This window comes from Sus scrofa, chromosome 12, assembly GCF_000003025.6.
Source record: "Sus scrofa isolate TJ Tabasco breed Duroc chromosome 12, Sscrofa11.1, whole genome shotgun sequence".
Taxonomy (NCBI): Eukaryota; Metazoa; Chordata; class Mammalia; order Artiodactyla; family Suidae; genus Sus; species Sus scrofa.
Genome location: NC_010454.4, coordinates 61419131 through 61444720, shown reverse-complemented (window position 1 = coordinate 61444720; position 25590 = coordinate 61419131). Strand labels below are relative to the sequence as shown.

General features: G+C 57.2%; 1 protein-coding gene across 2 annotated transcripts in view; it reads right to left on the bottom strand.

Annotated features, from left to right (window-relative positions):
* KCNJ12 (potassium voltage-gated channel subfamily J member 12) overlaps positions 1-20262 on the bottom strand; it is an 86915-nt gene extending 66653 nt beyond the window's left edge. Inside the window, exons 1-4 of one of the 2 annotated variants that reach the window (XR_002337425.1) lie at positions 19388-20262; positions 15542-15987; positions 13274-13539; positions 5568-6421 (exon numbers count right to left, since the gene is read on the bottom strand). Coding sequence is in view for 1 of the 2 variants with exons in the window: in XM_021068062.1 (XP_020923721.1) it covers positions 5568-5589 (22 nt within the window). In the remaining variant the exon portion in view is untranslated. Of the gene's footprint in view, positions 1-5567; positions 6422-13273; positions 13540-15541; positions 15988-19387 lie in introns of those variants that run through there. The other variant, XM_021068062.1, reaches the window with a different exon arrangement.

Here is a 25590-nt window from a genome sequence, read left to right as displayed (position 1 = left end):
ACATAAGACTAGAAGAGAACATAGGCAAAACATTCTCTGAAATTAGCCATACAAGTATCTTCTTAGGTCAGTCTCCCAAGGCAATAGAAATAAAAACAAAAATAAACAAATGGGACCTAATCAAACTTATAAGCTTTGGCACAGCAAGGGAAACCATAACAAAAACAACAAAAAAGACAACCCATGGGTGGGAGAAAACAGCTGCAAACAATGTCATCAACAAGGAAGGGCTTAACTTCCAAAATATACAAACAACTCAAAAGACTCAACAACAAAATACAAACAACCGGAGTTCCTGTCGTGGCGCAATGGTTAACGAATCCGACTAGGAACCATGAGGTTGCAGGTTCGATCCCTGGCCTTGCTCAGGAGGTTAAGGATCTGGCATTGCCGTGAGTTGTGGTCGTGGACACAGACGCGGCTCGGATCTCATGTTGCTGTGGCTCTGGCGTAGGCCAGCAGCTACAGCTCCGATTAGACCCCTAACTTGGGAACCTCCACATGCCAGGGGAAGCAGCCCTAGAAAAGGCAAAAAGGCAAAAAACTAACAACCCAATCGAAAAACAGGCAAAAGACCTAAACAGACATCTCTCCAAAGAAGACATATGGATGCCAGCAGGCACATGAAAAAATACGCAGCGTCACTGATTATTAGAGAAATGAACATCAAAACTACAATGAGATACCACTTCACACAAGTCAGAATGGCCATCATTAACAAATATCCAAATAACAACTGCTGGAGGGGGTGTGGAAAAAACGGAACCCTCCTGCACGGTTGGTGGGAATGTAAATTGGTACAACCACTACAAAAAACAGTATGGCGGTACCTCCGAAAACTAAACATAGAACTACCATATAATCAAGCAATCCCACTTCCGGGCATACATCTGGACAAAACTTTCACTGTAAAACACACGTGCACCCCTATGTTCGGTGCAGCACTATTCACAACAGCCAAGGTATGGAAGCAACCTAAATGTCCATCAACTATGAATGGATTAAGAAGATATGGTACATATACACAATGGAATACTACTCAGTCATAAAAAAGAATAAAACAATGCCATTTACAGCAACATGGATGCAGCTAGAGACTCTCATACAAAGTGAACTAGGTCAGAAAGAGAAAGGCAAATACCGTATGATATCACTTACATGTGGGATCTAAGCTACGGCACCAATGAACCCATCTGCAGAGCAGAAACAGACTCACAGACATGGAAAATAGACTTGTGGTTGCCAAGGGCAAGGGTGGAGAAAGTGGGATGGGCAGGAGTTTGAGGTCAGTGGATGCAAACTGTTACGTTTAGAATGGATAAGCCACGAGGGCCCACCGTGCAGCACAGGGAATCACGTCCAATCTCTTGGGACAGAACATCACAGAAAATAGCAGGAGAAAAAGAATGTATATGTATTTGACGGGCTCACTATGGCGTACAGGAGAAGCTGACACACAATTGTAAACCAACTATAATAAGAAACTGTAGATAAATACATAGAAGGAAATCTGAGGAACCTTGGGCTTGGTGGGGAATTTTAACACAAAACTCCAAGAGCTTATCCACAAAAAAAATAAATAAATGAAACTTTGCACGCAGACTTTACAAATGTAAGAGTTTAAACTCTATAAACGATCTTACTCAGAAGCCAAAAGACAAGCCACAAATTGAAAGAAAAATATTGGCAAAATACACATCTGATAAAAGATTTGTACTCAAGGAGTTCCCTTCGTGGCGCAGTGGTTAACAAACCCAACTAGGGGAGTTCCCATCGTGGCGCAGTGGTTAACGAATCCGACTAGGAACCATGAGGTTGCGGGTTCAATCCCTGCCCTTGCTCAGTGGGTTAACGATCCGGCGTTGCCGTGAGCTGTGGTGTAGGTTGCAGACGTGGCTCGGAGCCCGCGTTGCTGTGGCTCTGGCGTAGGCCGGTGGCTATAGCTCCGATTCAACCCCTAGCCTGGGAACCTCCATATGCCGCGGGAGCGGCCCAAGAAATAGCAACAACAACAACAACAAAAGACAAAAAAGACAAACCCAACTAGGATCCATGAGTTTGGGGGTTCAATCCCTGGCCTCGCTCAGTGGGTTAAGGATCCAGCACTGCCGTGAGCTGTGGTGTAGGTCGCAGATGCGGTTTAGATCCTGCGTGGCTGTGGCTGTGGTGTAGGCCTGCCATATGCCATGGGTGTGGCCCTAAAAAGACCAAAAAAAAAGGTAAATAAATAAAAAACCCTAATGAGATCTGTCTGAAGACTGGGCTGAATGTGCCTACAGGCTGGACCAGGCTGCACGCTCTGTCTGTTCCAGGGCAGTCCCCCCAGCGAGCCCACCTCAGGGCCTTTGCACCTGTGGCCCTGCCTGGAAAGCTCTCCCTCCAGATGGCGCACTGTGTCCAGGTGGCCACTTACGGGCCTTCTTCTGAGAGGCCTTCCCCAGCCTTTGCCCTCCCGTTTCCCAGTGTTATCTGCCCCCCCAGCACCCGTCTCCGCCTGGGACTTCATCACGTCTGCCCCCAACCCCCGCCCCGGTCCCACGAACACGAGCTCCAAGGCTACCAAGGGGGCCACGCCCCAGCAACCCTCCCCGAGATCCTAAGCTGCCCACGGAGGCCTCAGCATCACCACCTGCACATGAGGGGGTGGTATGTACCCCCGGGGGTCTCAGGGGCACCAGGCCAGACAGACTCCCTAGTCAGGGCGATGTTTACAGGAGTGGGGGGCCTACAAACTGAGTGGAGCCCAGGCCTCTGGGAGAGGAAAGTCACACCCCCCCGCCCCCCGCCACGGTCCCAATCAGGCTGGAGCGGCAGGGAGGGGCCCGAGCTCCTTCGCCGGCCCTTGGGGTCTCAGGGGGGGAGAAGCCCCCCTCCTTTTGGAAAAGGAGGGGACAGCAAAGGCCCCCCTACAAGCACCCCCCAGGAGCCTGCCCAGGAGAGTCACTTGCACCCTGGGTTCTGAGCGGCCAGGGTGGGGACCCCCGTGCGTCCTGGCCCATCCAAGCCGGGACACTTCTTGGACGCCTCTGAGGAGGATGAAAAATTCATGTGAGGCTGGCGTTCCTGCTGCAGAAGCCACCCGAGCCCGTTCGTGGGAAGCGTCACATCCTGGCCCAGATTTTCGAGGAAAGTCGATGCCCGAGAAGATGGGCCGTGAGTGTCTCGCGGCTTTTGGCCTCCGGGGCTGAGTCCCCGTGACAGGCCGTGACCGTGCAGAGCCAGGGCCGGTGGCCCCGGGACCTGGGTGGATGAACGGATTCACAAAGGCGGACTGTCCACACCGTGGAGTGCGCGGCACCGCAAAGAAGGGAGCTCTGACCCGGCTGCAGCCTGCGTAAACCTGGGGTCACTGAGCAAAATACCCAGATGCAAAGGACAAAGACACGGATCCCACTGACACCCACGAGCGTCTGGACCAAAGGCAGCCTGGAGGGTGGGGGGCTGGGGGGAGGGGTGCCAGCTACGGGTGCAGGGTGCTCCTCCTGGGGGGTGAAGATGCTTGGGAGCTGGAGAGGGGGCAGTTGGCGCCACACAGCACGTGCTCAACGCCACGGAACTGTACTCCTTCAAGGGGTAACTTTATGTCACCTAACTTTGACCTCAGAAAGAAGGGGGCAGCCACCAGGTCCCCAGCAGGGCCACGGCAGAAACAGCAGGTGACCCCGATGCGAGGGCCTCCTGTGTGAGCTGTGTGCCTTAGGGCAGGCCCCTGCCCTCTCTGGGCCCGTCTCTCCACCCCGGAGGGAGGAGCAAGTGCCAGCTCTAGAGCCACAGTGAGGACCCGGGAGGGTTCGTGGGCGCATCTGGGGCAGGCCAGCTGCCACAGCTGCCACCCTCGCCCTGCTTCCTGTGAAAACCTGCAGCCACCACCAGCAAGGGCCACAGCCTCTGAGCCTGGCTGAGTCTGGGGCCATGGCCACCCCACGAAGCCGCAGTGGCCGTCCTGTTGTGTCCCTGGCCAGCTGGCGTCTCCTCCCTGGGCCTTGCGGGGAAGGGCCTGGACACTAGCCATATACAGAGATGCTAGTCCCACACGCTTTCTGTTCTGGGACCCTCAGGGGAAGGTCAGACACCAACCTGACGGAGCTGGGGGGTTGCACTGGGTCAGCAGCAGGAGGTAGCACCAGGCAGGGTTCAAATCCCAGGTCCCCTGCTGCCCGGGCCTCCACCCTTGGGGCCCTCGCTGCCTCAGTCAGCCTCCCTGCCTCCTTCTCCCAGTCCATAAACGTGGATAGATACAGCAGCTGCTCTGCAGGGTGTAGCCAGGCGCAAATGGGTCCTGACCCAGGGGGCGGCCTCCACAGGCGTAGGGGTACGTCTAAGCCTTGCAACAGCCCTTCTTCAGCTGGAGAGGCGGGCATCTGGCTCAAACGTGGAAGCGGCCACAGGCCACGCTGCTCCACCCCAGGCAGCCTGGTTGTGCTGAGCCCAGGTCCCCCAAGAGTGGAGACGCAGGAGCCCTGGTGGGGGGGGGGCAGGGGAGGGGCCGACCCACGAACGCACCCGCGCACTCACACCTGTGCACACGCAGGAGGAACCATCCAGAGAGGGCAGCAGTGTGGCCTGAGCCGGGCGGATGCAGCCCTACCAACCACGCTTTATAAATTTTGCATCATCTCGGCTGGGAATAGCTTCCTCCCCAGCAAGACGGACAGTTCAAAGGGAAAGGAAGGGCCTGCGGCGGGTGGGGGCGGGGGAGGCCAGACAGGCCCCTAACCCCCCTCGGGTCTGGAGACAAAGGGGCCAGAGGGCAGGACGGGGCCAGGCTTCCAAGACCAGTGCCAGGAGGACACAGCAGGGCAGCTGGCGGGCTCGCAGAGACCCCCCTCCCCACCCCCATGGGGCTTATGAGGCCATTTCTCAGACGGGTACACTGAGGCCTGGGGAGGTCACCTCCATGAGAGGTCACACCTGCTGGCCTGGGCCTGAGGTGATGGCATCCAGTGCCTAAGCTACCCTACAGAGAGGGATGAATAGACCCAGCGAGGGGGCCGGTCGGCGGGGGCGGGGGGTGCAGCCCAGGGAGTAGGGCTTTGGGGTTGTGGGGGGCAACTTCCACCAGCCGCTTCACGGCTGGGAGGCCTTGGGCAAGACGCAAAAGCTCTCTGTGCCAGTGTCGCCGGTAATAAACGTGTCATCATGACGGACCCAGCCGCAGAGACGACTCAGCGCTGCAGCTCATCAGCCACGGAAGGCGCCCCGGGCAGGGCCGCGCTGGGGTGTGCAGGGCACTGAGACGGAGCCTGCACAACCTGACTCGTGTGCCTATCACCTCCAACAACATGCCGGGCCCTGCGCCATACACGGTCCCTGCTGGGCAGCCGCGTCGCCCCTAGGGTGTCACCCCGAAGTGCGACACAGCACAGTCCCGGCCGGCCCGCGCTCCCTCCCTCGCCCCCGTTCAGTGGCCCCGGGCCATCTCATGACCCTGCACTCAGGTGAGCGGGTTTATAAACCGAGGCAGGTGCCACCCACCGTGACGGGTCTCCGTGGGAGCTGACACGCCCTGCACCGTGTCCGCCTCACCGCGACCCCGCGCCCCTGGAGGCCCGGAGGCCCTCACTCACCTGTCTCCACTCGGCTCCTCATCCCGAGGCAGATGCCACGCCGTCTGCTGGGGGAACAGTCCCGGGGAAAGACGGCACTTGCCTCCTCCTCGACCTCGACCAAGGCGCCACAGCCATCCCGGCTCCTCCTCAGCCACAGGGGGACCAGCGCGAGAGCCGCCTTCTTCCTGGGGGCCTCTGCTTCCTCAGCAGCGATGGGTGTCAGGCGAGAGCTCGAGATCCAGGGGTCCCATCCCAGCCCCCAGCCTGGCCAGGCAGCCGAGTCCCGCCTCCTCTCTCCTCTGTGGACCGGCGGGCAACAGCTTCGGTTCCAGGCCCAAGAGCGGCACAGCGTGTGACGCCCTTAGCACAGCACCTGCGCTTCGCACGAGCCCAGGTGATGAGAGTAAAGGGTCCCTCCGAGCCCGCGGCTCTGGGGCACAAGCAGGACCTCATCCTGGGCGCCCACTCCACCTGTGTCTCTCCTCGTCCGCAGAGTAGGCCTAAGGGTGCCCAGCCAGGGGTGTTGTCGCGCAGCCGTCCGGGGCCTTCAGCTCTCAGTGACCTGTCCCTTTTCGCCCTCCCAGCGCGGCTGCCAGCAAGCACAGCAGGAAGTTGGGGCGGGGGCTGGGGGGCTCGTCCAGCAGCAAAGCCAGAGCAAGGGGGACTGGGGCCCCGGGATCCACCTCCCTTCCTGAGTCCAGACTCCCGCTCCCCAGGCGCCCGCACGCAAGGTCGACAGCTCAGCCACGGAATCACGGGGCTCAAAGCCGGTTGGTCCAGGACGGGAGCACAAAGCCAGGCCCACCTCAGACTAAGTGACTTCAGCTGCCTGGGCCTCAGCTAGTAACACAGAGCCAAGCTCATACCAGCACCTGTGGTGAATAATCGCAAAATTAGTGTCTAAAGCCCATTAGAGTTGACTCTCACACCCTACCGCTGGGACCCCATTTCTGTGTTGGGTCAACCTTCCCTCGGCTTCTAGCACCTTGGCTGGCCCCCCATCTACTGTGTCTGCCTCTCCCATCAAACCAGAGGCTTCTGGAGAGCAGAAACAGCGTCTGACTTCCCTCTGTAGCCCCAGCAACACTCGGCATAAGGGCCGGGAGCTCAGAACACGTTTGTTGATTGAATGCACGATAGCTTTTCACCTCACGTAAATTGAAAATAGGGCCACAAATTCTTTGCAGCATCCTCCGTCAGGAGATGGAGTCTGTCTCCCACGGCTTTGAATCACGGGCTTTGCAGCACTCACAGGGCAGGCAGAGGTGAGGCCTGGACAAGACTTGGCCTCTGAAGGGCTTGCAGGTTTCCGCCTCTGCATCGGGAGGCTGCTGGGAAGTGAGGCCCAACCATCCCAGCAGAGTTTGCCGGCAGGGCGCAAGCCCCATGGAAAACAGCCGAGCCCATCCCCAAATCACCGAATCACCAACCCGAAGGTGGTGAGCGAGGAAGAGCCCTGCCGTTCAGGGATGTTTGTTGCGACGCGGTAGCTGCCTGAGCCACACGGTGACCCCACCTCACAGAGCTGAGGTTTCAAGGGGCCAAAACTCCGGGCCACACCTCCGCCTGCAAAGGGCCCTCCTGCCCCCTGGCCCAACCCGAGGAAGTCAGAGGCTGCAGCCACGGGAAGTGAGGGGTGCGTGCGGGTGGAAGGCCGTTCCTCCAGGCAGGTGTGCTGTTGCAGATAAAGCTCACACCCACCGGGGCTTCTCACCGCTCCCGATGCTCTGCGGCTGGCACTTCACCATCGATGGGCCCCAGCAGACAGAGCGGCAGGACCTGGGTCAGCCTCCTCCCCACTCAGTCTGGGGCCTCGAGGAGGGTCTTCTCCAACGTCCAGGGTTGGCCGTGGCCTGCGTGGCGGCCAAGGGGAGGCGGCGGACCTCAGAGCCCACCTCACTTCCTGCTGGCGGGCCCCGCCTTCCGTGCACCTGCAGCCCCAACTACTATGGGCTGCTTGGCGCTCTCTGCACCTGCCACACCTTTGCAACTGCTGTTCCCTCTGCCCGGCGCCCCCTTCCTCTTTCCTTGCTAGACGGTGGCCAGCTCGTATGCAATCCTCAACGCCCGGCCACATTCATCTCCTTCTGGCCCCTGCTCACCGCCTCCTGATTCAAGGCAGGACCCATCCCTCTGTGCCACCCCCACCCCAGGCCCTGAGCGGAAACAGTCGGTTCGGCACTCTCTCTCCTGCCAGCGTGGGACCCTCTGGAGGGCAGGAACCATGCTCCGCACACCCCACCCTCCAGCCCCACACGGCGGGTCCAGCAGAGACTTGAGCGCGTGTGGATGTGCCGTGACCTGAGTTAAAGCACGTCGGAAGAAATTCAACTCAGGCACTGTCTCTGACTACACGCCTCCAGGAAAACCCACTTCCCAGGCACCGTGTCCCTTCACACCGATTCACCCGGTTGCTGTTCTGAGTCGCTGGGTGAGGCCCAGGGGGCTGGGGGTGTATAAGACTTAGGGACCGTGGGCCCCACCCCAGGCTGCAAATCTCTCTGTGGAGATCTCTGGAGTGGGTTTTTTTTTGTTTTGGTTTTTTTTTTTTGGCCTTTTATCTTTTTAGGGCTGCTCCTGTATCACATGGAGGTTCCCAGACTAGGGGTCTAATCAGAGGTGTAGCCACTGGCCTACGCCACAGCCACAGCAATGCTGGATCTGAGCCGCGTCTTTGACCTACACCACAGCTCACGGCAACGCCGGATCCTTAACCCACTGAGCAAGGCCAGGGATCGAACCCGCAACCTCATGGTTCCTAGTCGGGTTCGTTTCCACTGTGCCACGACGGGAACTCCTGGAGTTTGTGTTTTAACAAGCCTTGACCCCTCGGCCTGAGCCCATGACTCCTACCCAGGGCCAGAGCTGGGAGTGGCTGGGCGGGGCAGTTTAAACTGGATTCCAGGGCAGCCGGGGACCAGCCACGCAGACAGTGCTCAGCGAGGGTTCAGACGCAGGGCTGCACTTGCCTCCAAATTGGCCGCCCGGTTCAGCGCAGGGCCGGTGGAGGCATAAATGAGTGCGTGAACCAATGAACGAGCAGCCAGACTCAGAACCTCCTGACACCGCCGCAGGCATAGAGGTCTCCACGGAGCAGAAGCAGGATGAGAAGGTAGGGCTGGGCCTCGGCAGAGGGTGGGAGCCGAGGGCCCGAGGAGCCTGGAGTCAGGAATGAGAACAGCGCGGCTGAGAAGGGCCCTGGAGCCAGCCTCGCCTGCAGGGCTCGCGCAGCCGCTGTGGAGGGTCCGGCAGATGCCCAGAACAGACCTGGCTGCACGGAGGCTGGCGGTTTGCAGCATCCGTCTTAGGCCACGGCTGGGCTCATGTTCCCCCACGAGGCAGAGCTGTGGCCCCACTGCGCACATGAGGACACTGAGGCACCGGGAGGCGAAGCAGCCCAAGGTCCCACTGCGGCCAGAGGTGGAGCTGGGACCAGAGCTCCGTCCTCCCGCCAGAGCCCAGGTGCTCCCCGGGCGCCCCCAGACCACAGGGCACTGGAGTCTGGTGGTCCCTCCACCACAGTGTGACCTTGGCCATGTCACCACCTCTGCGTCAGAGCCCCCACCTCTCCGGAGTCCTGGCCAGGCAGACACCCCTGCCCACCCCTGGCCACCCACCCTCCCCACGGCACAGACCCAGGCTGCCCTCTCTGCTCACAGCGCACGGCTAAAAATACACGCAAACCGCGTTTCTATTGACTTTCCCTGACTTATGGGCTGGGCCCTGTGGCCGCTCCCAGCTCTGTCTCCAGAGGCCTCAGCAGAGAACTGCGGGCTCTGGGGGAGCCCGGCCTGGCCAGGCACCGCCCCCCAACCCCAGCATCATTCCAGGCGCAGGGGTGACCGCTCCCACGGGGCCCCTCGCAGCCTGTGGGGCGATGGGGGCTGAGGGCGGCTCAGCAGAGGACAAAGGGCACGCGGACCGCGCTGCTGCGTCAGCGCCTCCGTCTCCAGACCCCGCTCGAAACACAGCGGAGGCTGGAAATCCGAGTCCTTGGAGACACTGCGTTCCAAGGCCTCGGTGTAGGGCCGCCTCCTCCCAGCCCCCCCCCGCCCCGTCACGCACCCCTGATCCTGCCCAGGTTTGGGCACCATCCCGGGCAGACCTTTTGCTAACGCGCTCAGCAGCGTCTGCCCTCGCCTTGGATACTGAACCCAGACCCCATCCAAGCTGTGCTCTCCATTCCGCAGCCTCCAGCCACAAGCAGCTATTTAAATTTAAGTTAATTAAAGCTAAATTTAGTAAAGATGCAGTTCCCCAGTCTCACTAGCTCCACACGGCTCAAGTGCTCACAGACTGAGTGGCTGGTGGCTATCACGCTGGGCAGCACAGACCCAGACCAGCTCCGTCATCACGGAAAGCTCTCAGCTCCAGAGGATGCGCCCCGAGTGGTCTAAGCAGCCACAGAATCCCACTCCCCACTGCCGGTGGTTGGTCTGCGGTTGTCACGTGACCTCCACCGAACAGGGCGACATCAGGGAAGCCTGAGAAAGATGACCCTCCTGGTACAAAGGGGCAGACATGGGAGGGGCAGACATGGAACACACTGGTCCCCCCTTGCCTCCAGCCTTCGCAGGCTGAAGCGAAAGGGTGTGAAGGCTGGCGCTGAGGCAGCCTTCTTGCGGCTATAAGGCAATAAGCCCAAGAACAAAGCCAACACACTACAGGGGGCAAGACAGAAGAATGGAGGGAGATTGGGACTCCACTGAGCCGTGGGTCTAGCTGCCTCTGAACTTTTCTGTCTTTCTTTCTTTTTGCTTTTTAGGGCCTCACCCGAGGCACATGGAGGTTCCCAGGCTAGGGGTGGAATTGGAGCTACAGCTGCCAGCCTCCACCACAGCCACAGCAACTTGGGATCTGAGCCGCGTCTGTGACCTACACTACAGCTCACGGCAACACTGGATTCTTAACCCACTGAGGGAGGCCAGGGATTGAACCTGCAACCTCATGGTTCCTGGTCGGATTTGTTTCTGCTGTACCAAGACATGAACTCCTGAACTTTTCTTTACATGAGATAATTCAGTGTGGGGTTTTTTTTGTTTGGTTAGGTTTTATTTTATTTATTTATATATTTATTTATTTTGCTTTTTCGGGCCACATCTGAGGCACATGGAGGTTCCCAGTCTAGGGGTCCAATCAAAGCTACAGCTGCTGGCCACAACCAGAGCCGCAGCAACGCAGGATCCGAGCCCCGTCTGCGACCTACACCGCAGCTCATGGCAATACCCGGATCCTTAAGCCACTGAGCGAGGCCAGGGATCGAACCCGTATCCTCATGGATCCTGGTCGGGTTGGTTACCTGCTGAGCCGCTAAGGGAACTCCGGTTCAGTGTGTTTATTATTCAAGCCACCATAGCTGGGGATTTCTGCTCTCCCTGATACGCGAGGAACATGTGCATTCAATCCAGGCCTCTGAGGGACTTGTTTCCTCTTCTCTCTCTCTCCAAACCCCGACCATGTTTTAGGGCCACCTTCTCCTAACATCCCCCACTTCCTCCTGTAACCCCAGCTGGTCCCTGACCCCAGCACATGGCACCGGTCACTGGCAGAGCGACGACAGGCTCGATACCATGCTCATGGCAATGTACCCCCAGGCCCTGCAAAAGCGCCTGGCCCCCAGCAGGGACTCAGTCGATGTTCCCTGATGAGCAAAAGAATGCAGGCTGTATTTCGGCGTCTCTGCCACGCCCTACACGTGGCGAAAAGCTGCACTAAAGCTCGGCCCGCGAGAGTGAGTTTCTGCCAGTTCTCAGAAGCAGAGGGTCCAAGGAGGGCTTCTGTCTCTCCCTCGCCTGATCCCCAACACGTCCCAGCAAATGAGCGAGGCAGACGCAGAGGCAGAGAGCTGACATCTTTATTCATGTCTTGAAAAGTCTACGTGGACGGACTTCCCGTCGTGGCGCAGCGGAAACGAATCCGACTAGGAACCATGAGGCCGCGAGTTCCGTCCCTGGCCTCCTCCGCAGGCTGAGGATCTGCTGTGGCTGTGGCTGTGGCTGTGGCCGGCAGCGGGAGCTCCGATTTGACCTCTAGCCTGGGAACCTCCACATGCCGCAGGTGCAGCCCTAAAAAGCAAAAAAAAAAAAAAAAATGGAAGCAATTTTTGACACAGGCTACGACGAGGGTGAATCTTGAGAACAAACACTAAGTGAAGTTAAGCCCGTCGCAAAAACACAATACTGTATGATTCTGCTCTCACGAAGCACGTAGAGGAGTCAAATTCAGAGAAAGTAGAAGGGCAGCCGCCTGGCCTGGGGGGAAGGGGGGGGATGGGGTCCTGGCTCTGCACCCCTGACGGGGCTGGCGTGGCTGCACGACACTGTGAATCACTTACCAGTAATGAAAGCAACTTAAAAATGGTCAAGGTAGGCATGAAATGCGCGTGGAAACATGGCTCAGATCGTGTGTATTTTACCACCACTGAGAGAGAACTCTGAAAGGGTAGGTGGCACATACACATACAGCTGCGCATACAAAAGGACAGGGTCCCACTTAAGCCAGCATCGCAGGACGAGCCCCGTGGGCCCTCGAGCATCTGACGAAATGGAGCGTCACCGTCCCTTGGAGGCCCTGAGCGTCCCTGCCTGATTTCGTCCGCCCCGAGAAGCCACCCCTGGGACGCGGTGTTGGCCGTGTCCTCACTGTCCTTGGCAGCTTTGCCGGGCGTGATCTTAGAGGATCTATAGAACAGGCCTGTTCAGGTTTAACTCCACATAAATGAAATAAAGCGAATGCCGAGCCTCCTCTGTGGCTTCTTTTCCTCTGGGTTATTTTGGGCACTTTTATTACTATTATTTGCTAACCTGCCACGCGCGTCCTAGACTCTTTGTTAAGTGATTTCTCAGTTAAAAATAAATATATAAAGTGCTAAATGTAAAGACTGAAGCTCTTTAAGAAAATAAAGAGATCTAGGCGACTATTTTTATAATCGTTAGATGAGGAAGGATTTCCAAACATAACAGCAAAGACGGAAGTCACAGCTGAATCCACTGACAGACTAGATGCCAAAACAGTTTAAAACGACTCCGGATTAAAAAAAAAAAATGCCGTAAGCAGGAGTTCCAGCTGTGGTTCAGAGGGTTCAGAACCCAACATAGTGTCCGAGAGGACACAGGTTCAATCCCCGGCCTCGCTCAGTGGTCAAGAATCTGGCGTTGCCACGAGCGGCAATGTAGGTCACAGATGCAGCTCAGATCTGGCGTCGCTGTGGCTGTGGTGTGGGCCGGCAGCTGTAGCTCCAACTCCACCCCTAGCCTGGGAACCTCCATATGCCTCGGGTGTGGCCCTAAAAGGACAAAAAAAAAAAAAAAAAGAAAAAAGAAAAAAAAAGGTTCTAGACTGAGAGATGGCTGATGGGGACACAAAATTGCACAGTCACTTTGAAATACAGGTTGGCAGTCTCTTCGAGTGTCAAAATTCACGTGCCACATAACCCAGCAATTCTTTTTTTTAAATTATTTTTTTTATTTTTCAATCCCTGGCCTCGCTCTGTGGGTTAAGGATCCAGCCACAGCTCCAATTTGACACTTAGCCTGGGAGCCTCCATATGCCACAGGGGTGGCCCTAAAAAGCAAAAAATAAAAAAAATTAAAAACTTTCCTGAAATGTATAAAGATTTGAGACAACATTGGGTGTCTAGAAAAACGGATCCAGAACATTCACCAGGGAGACGTAGTCCATGGCTACCTTTGGAATTCAGGCAGAAAAAAGATGAAGCCACTTACCAGGAAAATCGGGTTGTCATGAGCACTCGCTGCCAGAAGCCACAGAAGGCGCATCAGACACTCAGGCCGCGGTGACGGGGGGACGGCAGGTCCAGCCGAACTGACTCGCACGTGTGAAGGTCCCAAACTAACTGTTGTCAACAAGCAGGAGCTGGGGGGCCGTCACCCCGACAGGTGACGTCCTGAGCAGTTGACCCGGCAACGAGCCTCAAACCACCACGACAGCCAGAGAAGCATGACCCGAGGGTCTGGTAGGAGTTTTAAACCTGCAGAACACAGGGGAACTTGTGCGGTTAAGGCCAAAGGATGGTCCCACCAGATACAACGGTGGAGGGAAAGTGGGGGGAGCATCCAAAGATCAGGATGAGCTCAGCGACAGCCTTGCAGTTGATGTCTGAGAGCCCAAGGACCGTGACGCGAATCAGAGGCTGTGGGAAGAGCTCTAGAGCAGGTCCCGGGGTTGCTCATTACAGGGAAGACAGACGAAAAGCGGGGGGGCCGATCGGACCATGGACAGACATTAACGTAAAACCAGCAGCTGGAAGAAAAACAGGGACTTTTCTCAAGCCCCAAAAAGACGTCGAGAGGGAGAGAAAACACAAACCACAGTGCAAGACACACTGTTGAAACAACTTGCACGGGCAGGTGTAAAACAGGACGACAGAACTAAGGCAAAACGTATTGATCCTATGGTCATAACTCACCTATTAATAGAACATAGATTTTCAGGCTGCCTAAGAAAGGAAACTCCAGCACTGGGCTGTAAATCTCCGGAGTGGCGGCCAGGACACACCATCCCGGGAAACGTGAGGTGGCGAAGCGGCTGTGCCCCGTGGGCCCCGCCCTCGTGCTGGGTGCGGAGCGGGGAGGGTTCTGAGATCCACGGGCCCAGGCCACCCCGAGGCCGCCGGCACCGTCACTCACTGTGTAAGGCACCCCGTGGTCAGGAGTCCAGGCAGGGCCACCGGGCGTTGACGGAGGTCCCGCTGCCCCGGATGCAGGACGGGCTGCCCTGGAGGCTGGGTCAGCGGGGACTCGGCCGACACAGGCTCTGCCGCATCGCGATCCAGCTCCACAGGCCCTGAGGGACCCGCCTGCCACACGCTGCCCAGAGTCAAGAGGGGACAAAACTATACTTGTCACTGAGATGTGCGTTCAAGAAGTCGTAGCTGTGTTTCCTAACTGCCACCAAGGATAAACCACTTTCGAATGGTTCCACGCGGGGTGATGACCACAATCAGTTGAAACATAAACAAAACAACTTTGAATCCATGCGTTGTAATTGCTTTTTTTTTTTAGGGCCACACCCTCGGCATATGGAGGTTCCCAGGCTAGGGGTCGAATCGGAGCTGTAGTTGTCGACCCACCTACACCACAGCCACAGCAACACGGGATCCAAGCCACGTCTGCAACCTACACCACAGCTCATGGCAATGCTGGGTCCTCAAGCCACTGAGTGAGGCCAAGGATCGAACCCGCATCCTCACGGTTCCTAGTCGGATTCGTTTCTGCTGTGCCACAACGGGAACTTCCATAACTGCTTTTTAATCCCTACTTGATGGCCACTGGACGTCCACCTTAACTTAGAAAAACGTTCGAGGGACAAGCCAGAATATACCCTGCTTCCCCATACGAACTGCATCCCCCACCCCTCCCGGAAGCCACACACGAGAAAGCAACTCGCCTCCTTAGAAACGTCAGCTCGCAAACGAAGCCGGGATGGCGGAATCGGGAGATCGCCAGTCTGCAACCACAGACGGGTTAGCCACGTCCTGGGCTTCCGAATCAGGTCCAGCTCTCGCCACTCAAAAATCAGTGCTCGAGAGAAGCCATTGTGAGTAGAAAGCTCCTTTTAGGAGTTCCTGTCGTGGCTCAGCAGAAATGAACTTGACTAGGATCCATGAGGACGGGGGTTTGATCCCTGGTCTCGCTCAGTGGGTTAAGAATCTGCATTGCCAGAAGCTGTGGTGTAGGTTGAAGATGTGGCTTGGATCTGGCGTTGCTGTGGCTGTGGTGTAGGCTGGCAACTGCAGCTCTGATTCGACCCCTAGCCTGAGAGCTTCCAAATGCTGCAGGTGCAGCCCTAAAAAGCAAAAAAAAAAAAAAAAAAAAAAAGAAAACAAAAAGAAAAAAGAAAAGAAAGAACGAACAAAAGAGGAGGTTCCTTTGGGTCAGAAAGTGCGCAATCCGGGGAGATGGGGGCACGGCATCCGCAATCCAACTCTGAAGATGCCACTTGATCATGGAAGCTTAGAGGGACAAGCTCACCGCTGGGATTGAGGTCAAAGTCTCAGCACCCCCACCACCAACAGGCTTGTCACGCCTCGCGATCCCCTCCAGATGTCGACATGTTCACGCGATGTGCTGTTTGCTCATGAGATGCCTGGCGGGGATGCTGGGCAAGAGCTCTGGCCACCTGCTAACTACTGGTTCTTCACCGCTGCTTCTTGGATCTACAGAAAGGCCGGGCGGGCTGGGCAAGGGATTGTGTGCTCCAAAGACGTGAGAGGGGTGCTCCGGCCAGAGACGAGCAGAGCCTGCAGGCGCCTGGGTTAAGGCTGGTGACAAGACAAAGGGGCCTCCTGCCAAGAGCACCTCCTGCCAAAAGCTGCTCACAGACCCCCACGTGGCGAAACATCATTCCATTTCCTTGGGCTCCGGGTGAGGGTCCGTCTTCTGCAACATCTTCGTCCTGCCGACACGGGCGCCGAATCCTGGGAGGGAAGATGCCGACCGGGGTCTGTAGTGTGTCTTTGCTGACGGCCGGCGGTTCCTGCCGTTCGCACAAGTGGCAGAACAGGCTGCAGGTCTTTGCTGCCCACAAGGATGTAGACCGTTGTGAGCAACAGCATTTTAACTTTTTTATTTTATTTTCAGGGCCACACCCGCGGCATATGGAGGTTCCCAGGCTAGGGGTCCAATCGGAGCTGCAGCTGCCGGCCTCCGCCACAGCCACAGCCACGCGGGACTCCAGCCGCGTCTGCGACCTACACCACAGCTCATGGCTATACCGGATCCTTCACCCACTGAGCAAGGCCAGGAATCAAACCTGCATCCTCATGGATCCTATTTGGGTTCATTACCTCTGCGCCACGACGGGAACTCCCTGTCATTGTGTTTTAAGTCAGAATCTTTCAGAAACACATTTGTGGATGATCTGAGACACGTGCGGGCGAAGGTACACGCTGTCCCAACAATGTGGGAGGGAAACAGTGACAAGGCCCAAGATGAGACCAGACCCGTGTGTCCTGAAGGCTCCCTACTCAGCTTAAGTCGGTGTATGTTTGAACCTTTCATAATACAAACTGTACGTGTATACATTTTTGCACAATTAAAATTCATGTATAGGAGTTCCCGTCGTGGCGCAGTGGTTAACGAATCCGACTAGGAACCATGAGGTTGTGGGTTCTATCCCTGCCCTTGCTCAGTGGGTTAAGGATCTGGCCTTGCCGTGAGCTGTGGTGTAGGTCGCAGACGCGGCTCGGATCCCGCATTGCTGTGGCTCTGGTGTAGGCCGGTGGCTACAGCTCCGATTGGACCCCTAGCCTGGGAACCTCCATATGCCACAGGAGCGGCCCAAGAAATAGCAAAAAAAAGACCAAAAAAAAAAAAAAAAATTCATGTATAAAAAGGCTGGGACTTCCCACTGTGGCTCAGCAATAACTAACCTGACTAGTATCCCTGAGGACTCGGGTTCGATCCCTGGCCTCGCTCAGTGGGTTAAGGACCCAGGGTTGTTGTGGCTGTGGTGCAGGCCGGGAGCTGCAGCTGCAATTGGACCCCTAGCCTGGGAACTTCCATATGCCTTGGGTGAGGCCCTAAAAAGGCAAAAAAAATATATATACACATATAAAATATATATACACATATAAAAAGGCTGGCAGGAGGGAAATCAAAATGCTAGCTGTACACTGGAAACTCACACAATGTTATATGACAATCGTATCACAATGAAAATGAATTGTTAAAAATGTTTGCCATAAATACTTCTGGCATATGGGATTATAGATGAGTTTTCTTTTCTTTTTGTATTTTCTCTTGCTTGTCTTTGGGCGGGGGGGCCGCATGTACAGCATATGGAGGTTCCCAGGCTAGGGGTCAAATCAGAGCTGTAGCTGCCAACCGACACCACAACCACAGCCACACGGGACCTGAGCCACATGTGACCTACACCACAGTTACTCATCAGGTTTGTTACCACGGAGCCACAAAGGGAACTCTCGAATTTTCTTTTCTTTTTCTTTTTTGTCTTTTTGCCGTTTCTAGGGCTGCTCTCGCGGCATGTGGAGGTTCCCAGGATAGGGGTCTAATCGGAGCTGTAGATGCCAGCCTGCACCAGAACCACAGCAACGCAGGATCCGAGCCGCGTCTGCCACCTACACCACAGCTCACGGCAACGCTGGGTCCTTAACCCACTGAGCAAGGCCAGGGATTGAACCCGCAACCTCATGGTTCCTAGTCGGATCCATTAATCACTGCACCACAACGGGAACTCCCTGAATTTTCTCTTGAAATTACTCAGTATCTTCTAAAATTTCTACAAGGAACACACTGCGATTTAAACGCCTGGGAATGAAAGAGTGAATCCGAGTGCTGCCTGCTCCCCAGGCTGCACGGGCAGCGGGTAGCTGGGCACAACCTGGCCAGGAAGTCCTGGGCTGCACACACCACGCCTTCCCTCCACCCCACTGCGCTCTGGGAACCATGCCTGCGACTCTATCTCCACCTGCAAGGCCAGCCGAGCTGCCCGCTCAAGGGGGGGTCCGGTACTGGGCCAAAGCCTGCAGTTGGAGGCCACCTCCGGCAACAGGGGCTCTTGGGGACGAATGGGCACCGTGGCGATGGACTGCTGGGCAACCACCAAGACAGAGCTTCCGGGCCCGGACACCCCCGCCCTAACGCTGAGTGAGCCAAGGCTGCCCGGCTGTACCTCGGGCAGGATTCCAGCTTTGCAAACATGTGGAAAATGAATGGCACCCTTATCGGCTTCATGGGACACCCTGTGAGTACCTTCAAATGCCCTGACCCTGACCCCTCGGGAGAACCCTCCAGAAACCCCCAGGAGGCTGACGGAGCCCGTGCGCCCAGGGTCCTGCGTCTCTCATCCGCAGCTCGCTTCGTCTCTGCATCTGTGCCCTCCGCCTGCTGGAGACCCCCTCAGACATCAACACCCCACCCTTGCTCGGCAACTCTCCCCCCCCCCGCCGCCGCCACCCAGGCCACAGCAGGTCACTCTTCCACAGAAGAATGGACAAGGGTGGCCTTCCCAGCGAGGGCCACGCCTCCTGGCCACTGCGTGCCTCTCCCTCCCCAGCAGCTGCTGCACTGCACACGCCAGGAAAGCTCCCCGCATCCTGGCTCCCCCGCACCACCCTGGCCCTGCCGGCCAGGAGCCCCTCCACTGCCACGGCATCCTGAGCATATCTGCCTAAACAGGGACCACTGTGTCTGAAGGCAGAATTCGGTTCCAGCTGTAGAGTAGTATTTTGTCCTCCTGTTTGGGGCGGGACTGAACAGATTTCCCCATTTCGAGGCCTCCCCAGGCCACGGGACCCCTGGGTTCCGTGCCTGTCTGCCCAGGAAGACTTCACATCCCAGCCTCCCCTGTGGCATGGTGACTGTGTGACTGAAACATGGCCCCCAGGATGTGAGCCAGGGATGCATGTGCCCTCCAGAGAGGGGATGTGCCACCTCCCCACCTCTTTCTCCACCCCGTCGCCCGGAGCGCGGGCTCGATGCTGGGACGGCCATGGGTCCTGTGGACCATGATCTCAAACACCCAGGGTGGAAGGGACCTGGGCCTGGCTCCAGGGAACTGACCCTTACACTGTTACAGGAGGGAAGAGAATGGCTCTGTGCCTCAAACCATCATGAGTTTGGTTTTGTCGGTGTTTTTAACAAGCCACCAAACCTAGATCCTAACCAACAAACTAACTTGATTAAAATGCACCCACGGCACCCAGTGCCAGCAAGCTGTCTGGCCAGATTCTCCCAGAAGCAGAGTCTGAGGCGAGGATTCAGACGCAAGAGCTTCAGGAGAGCAGAAGCAGACCAGCAGCGGTTTCTGGCCCGGCCCAGGCCCGACCCCCAGGAGCTCTGGAGTGTGGAACACACCTGAGTTTGTGCCCCTTAAGGCCAGGAGCTGGGTTCTCCAGCTGCGGTGCACAGGCTGGGGCTGCCCAGGGATGCAGAGGTCAGCTTCCAGGCACCCTGGCTGTGCTGTGCAGCTCCAGGGCCGGAGGACGAGTCTCTGAAGCAGGTCTGAGATGGGAGTGGCCAGCAGCCAAGCTGGTGGGGAGGATCAGGTAGGCGATTCCGTAAGCAGGGCTGCAGGCTCTGGCAAGGCGCCACCAGGGCTCCGCACAGGAGGAAGCCCCCAAGACGAGTGGAGCGACAACCCCGAGGCTGCTTCCTTGGGACCTCTAGCCAAGAGTGCTGGCAGATGCCGGGCCACTTGGGATCCGGTTGCCAAGGAAGCCAAGCTGGCGTTTGCGCTGAGAGGGCAATAAGCCCAGCACAGAGAGAATCAGAGAGGCACAGTGACTTGCCCAAGGCCACACAGCTACGGGGGAGGGACTGAGGTGGGTGGGTCGGGGAGGAGCAGTGTTACAGAAAAGCCTGCGAGAACCTGGGGGAAACAGACCCCAGACTCTGTGCAGAGCCAGCAGAGCTGATGCGGAGGGGGCAGCGGAAAGGGGGGACCCCTGTAGTCACTGTTCGCGTCACCCACCGAGCACCTCACACACTGAAAACCTGACCTGTCAGCGCCTCCGTTCCCCACTCTGTTTCCCGGAGGTGCTGCCGGTAGCAGACACCGAGAGGGTTTAGTTGCAAGGAAATCCTCGTAGAAGCCCACACGGAAGCGAGACATGACGTGTTCTCAACGCGGTTCCCCCTGGGCGCCGGGAGCTCGACGCAGCTGGGAAGCAGGACGCAGCGCGGGCCCAGGAAAGCTTGGGACGCGCGGCGGAGGCGCCGGCGGGGCTGGGGGGGCGGGGCCAGGCGGGCGGGGCGGGGTCTGTGGGCGGGGCCGTGGGGCGGGGCGACAGGCGGGGCCGCGGGGCGGGGCCTGCGGGGCGAACCTGCTCGCAGCGCTCGTGAGGCTGGTACTTTCTCCAAAAGGAGGAACTGCCTTTGGCCCCACTGGCCTAAGACATAACGTCTTCTACTCCTTCCAGCGCTTTCCCCTGCTCACTTCTGAAAATAGCAATGCCAGTGTTTGGGACCTGTCTACTCTCTTTATTTGAACAACTTCAAATGCGAATAACGCAGAGCTTTTCACTTAGACATTGGCATTAGTTTGACAAGTTCCCGGGCCAGGAATCAAATCCGAGCAGCAGAGTTGACAACAGCAGACCCTTAACCCGCTAAGCCACAAGGGGACTCCCTGGACGATGGCATTGTGTCTACTCATGTGATTAACCCACTTCCGAAGGGAAGGTCACTGTCTTCAAAGGCCTGAAAGTGGAAGAGCAGCACAGAAGCCAGACCCCACGGTGATGGAGTCAGCCTCACTCATCAGCCGTAGAGCCAGGCTTCTGGGGTTTAGATTGGTCCGCCCCTCACCAGCTGTGTGACTTTGGACAACTGCCTAACTTCTCTGTGCCTTGGTCTCTCCATTTGTGAAATGAGAATGGTGACAGAAGCCACCTTCTAGAGGTGTTGTCAAAATCCAATGCGGTGACTCATGCGGAGGGCATGGAATGGTGCCTGGCACCGAACAGGTGCTCAAAACATGCTGATCAACCTGAGGCTCAAGGGAGCAGGTCTGGTGTAGGAAGCAGACTCGGACGTGGACATGGCCACCTGGTGTGACTGGAGCTAGACAGAGGGAAGCAGAGGGCTGTGGGAACCACGCGAGGGGGGTGACTGATACCTGTGGAAGTGAGTTTTGAGGGATGAGTAGGAGTTCACTAGCAAAAAGGGGTGGAGTGACTGTGTTTTGGGCTGGGCTGGCTGTCCAGCATCCTAACCCCGTCTTAGTTGGGAGTGATCCTTCTGGGCAGAGTCCCAGGTGGGCAGCGTCCTATCTCCCACTGCAGAAGCTGAAAGGACCAGACTCTGGTCTGGTCAGTTAGCCGCTTCTGCCTGGGACTTTTTTTTTTTTTTGGTCTTTTTGCCTTTTCTAAGGCTGCTTCCCACAGCATATGGCTAGGGGTCCAATCGGAGCTGTAGCTACTGGCCTACACCACAGCCACAGCAACGCCGGATCCTTAACCCACTGAGCAAGGCCAGGGATCAAACCCGCAACCTCATGGTTCCTAGTCAGATCCGTTAACCACTGCGCCACGACGGGAACTGCCCTGCCTGGGACTTTAAAGCTTAATATCTGGGGTAAGGACCACAATGGAGTCCTGACCATAGTGGACTGGATGCCCAGGCTCCTGCAGCTCCCTTAGCCCCCAAATGTTCTCTCGTCCACTCCGTAAACCCTGAGACTGAACCAAGAAATGCCCCCTTTACTTGTGGTGGACACTTTGTGTTGCTTGAAACCACAAATTCTGAAGGGAATTCCTGGCAAAAAGACCAAAATGAGCAAGGAATGGAAGGGGGTGACTGCATGAGTGATCCTGGCCCCCAGAGCCCTGCCCTCCCCGTCGAAGCTTTCCCCATTGAGACTCCACAGGACACAGGCTGCGGGGGCAGCCTCTCCGACTCACAAGCACCAAAGCTGAGCCCTGAAAGAAGTGGTGACTCGCTAAGGGTCGGACGCCAGCCAGGCTCTGCCCTTGCTCCAGCTGGGGGCTCCGGCTCACTGAATGGGCAAGTCTGCCCCCCGCGCCCCCACCACAGCAGCCTGTGAAATCTCACTGCCCCAGGACAGACCTTAAGACCAAGGCTTAAAAGGCAGGCCCATTTCAGCACCATGGGGAACTGAGGTTTGCTTCAAAGGCAGCTGTGAGAAGGAGATGAATCTGAAGATGAGAAGTACGGCCCTGAATCTCACAACCCACCCAAGGGGTGGCCTGGGAACCAGAGGGACAGGTCTATTAATTGGGCACCTACGGTGTGCCAGGACCACGACTGGCATTGCACTCTGTGGCATTTCTTGGAAACCACCTGCCATCCTGTAAGACGGACACGCATCCCCTCAATCTGCAAAAGAGGAAACTGGGTCTGAGAAATGCGGTGGCATCTTCACAATCGCACTGCACGGGTGACCGTCAGATTCTGGGGGGCGGGACCTGGGGCAGGGCTCGGAAGGCAGAGAGGGGTGAGGACATTTCAGAAAGGTGAGCTCTTGTTACCCCTGTTCCTCATTCGATCCAGCTGCATCCGTCCGCAGCCTAACACCCTGCAGCAGCTTCCCTTATGCCCTGAAAATCAAGTGCAGAATCTATGCCATGGCTTGCAGGGCCTCTCGCCATCTGCCCCCATCCCCCGATTCCTTTCTGCGGCACCGAATCCCCTCTGGCCTCAGGGCCTTTGCACAGGCTGCTCCCGGCTGTGCCCTCCACTCCTCGGCTACATGCTTCCGAATCACTCTGCTGCCACTCTCCCCATTTACATGGAGTCTTCTGAGGCTGAAGCCCCCACGACCAGAGTCCAGCAAGGGTCCCACCCCTGTGTGTCCCCTTTTGACCACACTGAGCACAGAATAAAATCCTCCTAGCCAGGTATTTTCAGGGGAGGCAAAAGTCAGTTCTCGGGGGATTAAAAAAATAGGTGTTACAAGTATTTGTGGCAAAATCTGGCTCTTTAGTCGTGTATCTCTCACTAGGGAGAAATTAAATAACTTAATTAATTAAATTGAGTTAATTATAATTAAGTTTAATTAATTCGAATGATTTAATGAATTTAATTCACTGTTTCTCCTTAGGGAATAACGGGGGAAAGGGGGAAAACGCTGCTTGAAAGCATTCATAAGTTAGTTTATGCTCTGATGGATGTCAAGGCTCAGACAGGCCAGGTTTGTCCAGGTCTGGCTCCAGCTCCAGATGCAGTAGGTGCTCAGGTAACACCTTCCATGTGCCCAGCCCTGCAGAGAATAATCCAGAGCAGGCTTTGCTATAGAAAGGTGGTGCTGGATTTCCCTTCTTCGGATCTCATGGGCAGCCGGGAGCCATGGAGGGTTTGGGAGCCAGGAAACGAAGAATTTCTTGGGTTGTGCATTCCCAACCAGAGGTGGCAGCTGCCACTGTCTCCCAAGCTCTCCCCACCCAAGTCCCGCCACCAGCCCAGCCCAGGACAGAAATAGAGCAGCCCACGGCTTCTGCAAGGCTGGAGGGGGTGGATGCAGCTAAACCCAGCTGGGCGGGTGGCTCGCTCAGGGTTGGGGGTGGGGCGGGCCCCCTGGGGTACGTGGCTCCCCCGGCTCTGCCTCAGTGTCTGGTGGGCCTTGGGCAAGGCTGGAGCCTCACTGCGCCCTGTGACCTCTAGGAGAACCCGCCCGTCTTGGGCCTGAGAATAAACGAGCTACGATAAACATAGCACAGCTGACATATATATAGATCCTCCCACCTGGGTTCCCAAAGGATTCAAGAGGCAAAGAGATGCACATTTAGAGCGTGCCAGAGTTTACACACGAGGCTCTGACGTCACAAGCCTCGGGGAGTAGAACCAGGACAAGAATCTCGGATCCCTCCAAGAAGCACGTCTGGATGAGAATGAGCTCCCCGTCAGGGAGGTGTGCAAGCCGAGGGCTCGGCCTCCAGTAGGGGTGTGCCTGGGGAGGGATCCCTGCCTCCCAGAGAGGCTTGGCCAGATGCTGTTAAGGCCTTCCCCCGGAGAGGAGGTGACACCTGCCCCACTTTCTCAGCCGCTGTCCCAGCCACAAAGCGGTCAGGGACACAGGCGGAGGTACCACAGTGGTGGGAGCCGCTCGCTGGCCTCCTCCCCTTTCCCTGAACCAGAGCTGTCCTACAGGCTAAACTTTAATCACAGGTCCTGGGACCGCTGTGCCGACGAGGCAGGCAACCCTGCCTCAAAGAGCGAGGCAGGCCCTCTCTGCAGCTCTGTGGCCACGAGCTCATCGCCTTCCTTCTCCGAGGCACAGAGTGCCCAGTCAGTACAGCCGAGGTGCTGCCTTGGTCCTAGGGAGCCTTCCCAGGACCTATAGCGCCCCCCCAAATAGAACCGCAGCCCCATGGCCACCTCCAGCCCAAGTTTTAGCACAGTTCTGGAAGGGCCCAGCTCTCTGGGCCCCACTGCTTCTGGGATTGGTCTTGGAGCCTGACGGCGCCTTCCCTGCACCTGCCCTGTTTCCTCTGTCGTTGCCTGACCCTCATCCGTGCCCGGCTGTGAGCAAGACAGACCCATCTCAGCCCTGGAAGCGCTCGCCGTCCAGTGGAAGGGCCAGCTGGTAGGAGAACAAGAGCGTAAATAAACTTATGTGAAGAGATACAGCAGGGCAAGGGGACAGAGGGACAGGGTGGTCGGGGAGGCCTCCTGTGAGGAGGCGGCATTTCTGAGGAGAGGGGCAGGAACGCCCCAAGCCAGCCAGGAGGATGTCCTGGGGAAGGGTCCTGGCCCGGGGAGACGGCTGGTGCCAAGGGCCTGAGGCAGGGCTGAGAACTGTGGCTGAATACAGGGAGAGGGTGCTGGGCGGGGGGTGGAGTGCTGGCTGGTGTGGACCGTGGGGGCTCGGACTGGGGCAGGTGGGAGCCACAGCAGGGTCTGAGGACAGGAGAGGCGGAGCCAACAAGGAAGCTGCCCTCCCTGCCTCCAGAAGGAACTTGGCCAAATCCTCCCTCAAAGGCCACCGGCTGCTCCCAACCAGGCCTGACGGCTGTATATTTTTTTTGGTCTTTTCATCTTTTTAGGGTCGCACCGGCGGCATATGGAGGTTCCCAGGCGAGGGGTCCAATCGGAGCTGTAGCCGCTGGCCTGCACCAGAGCCACAGTGAAGAAGGATCCGAGCCTCATCTGCGACCTATGCCACAGCTCACTAGCAACGCCAGATCCCCAACTTACTGAGCGAGGCCAGGGATCGAACCCACGTCCTCATGGATGTCAGTTGGGTTCATTAACCGCTGAGCCACAACGGGAACTCCCTGGCCGCTGTATTTTTAATGCTGGCCCAGGAGGCTCTGAAAGTCCATGCACCACCCCCACCCTCCCCCCACCGCTTCTGTCAGGCCAGAGGCTCATTAGCCCCAGGTCTGGGATAGCACCCTCCGCAGGACCCTGCCCCCTGGAGGAAGGTGGCGCCCTGTGGCCTCCCTGTGCCCATGACTCCACCTCCCAGCCCAGGAACAGGGATGAGGGGGCCCTTTCGCCGCCGCACGTCTCCCACCTGGGTGCCGCCACACCCTCTGTAAAAGCTGAAGGTCCCCTAAAGAGGAAGCCAACAACCTGCTGGTGGAGTTCTACGACCT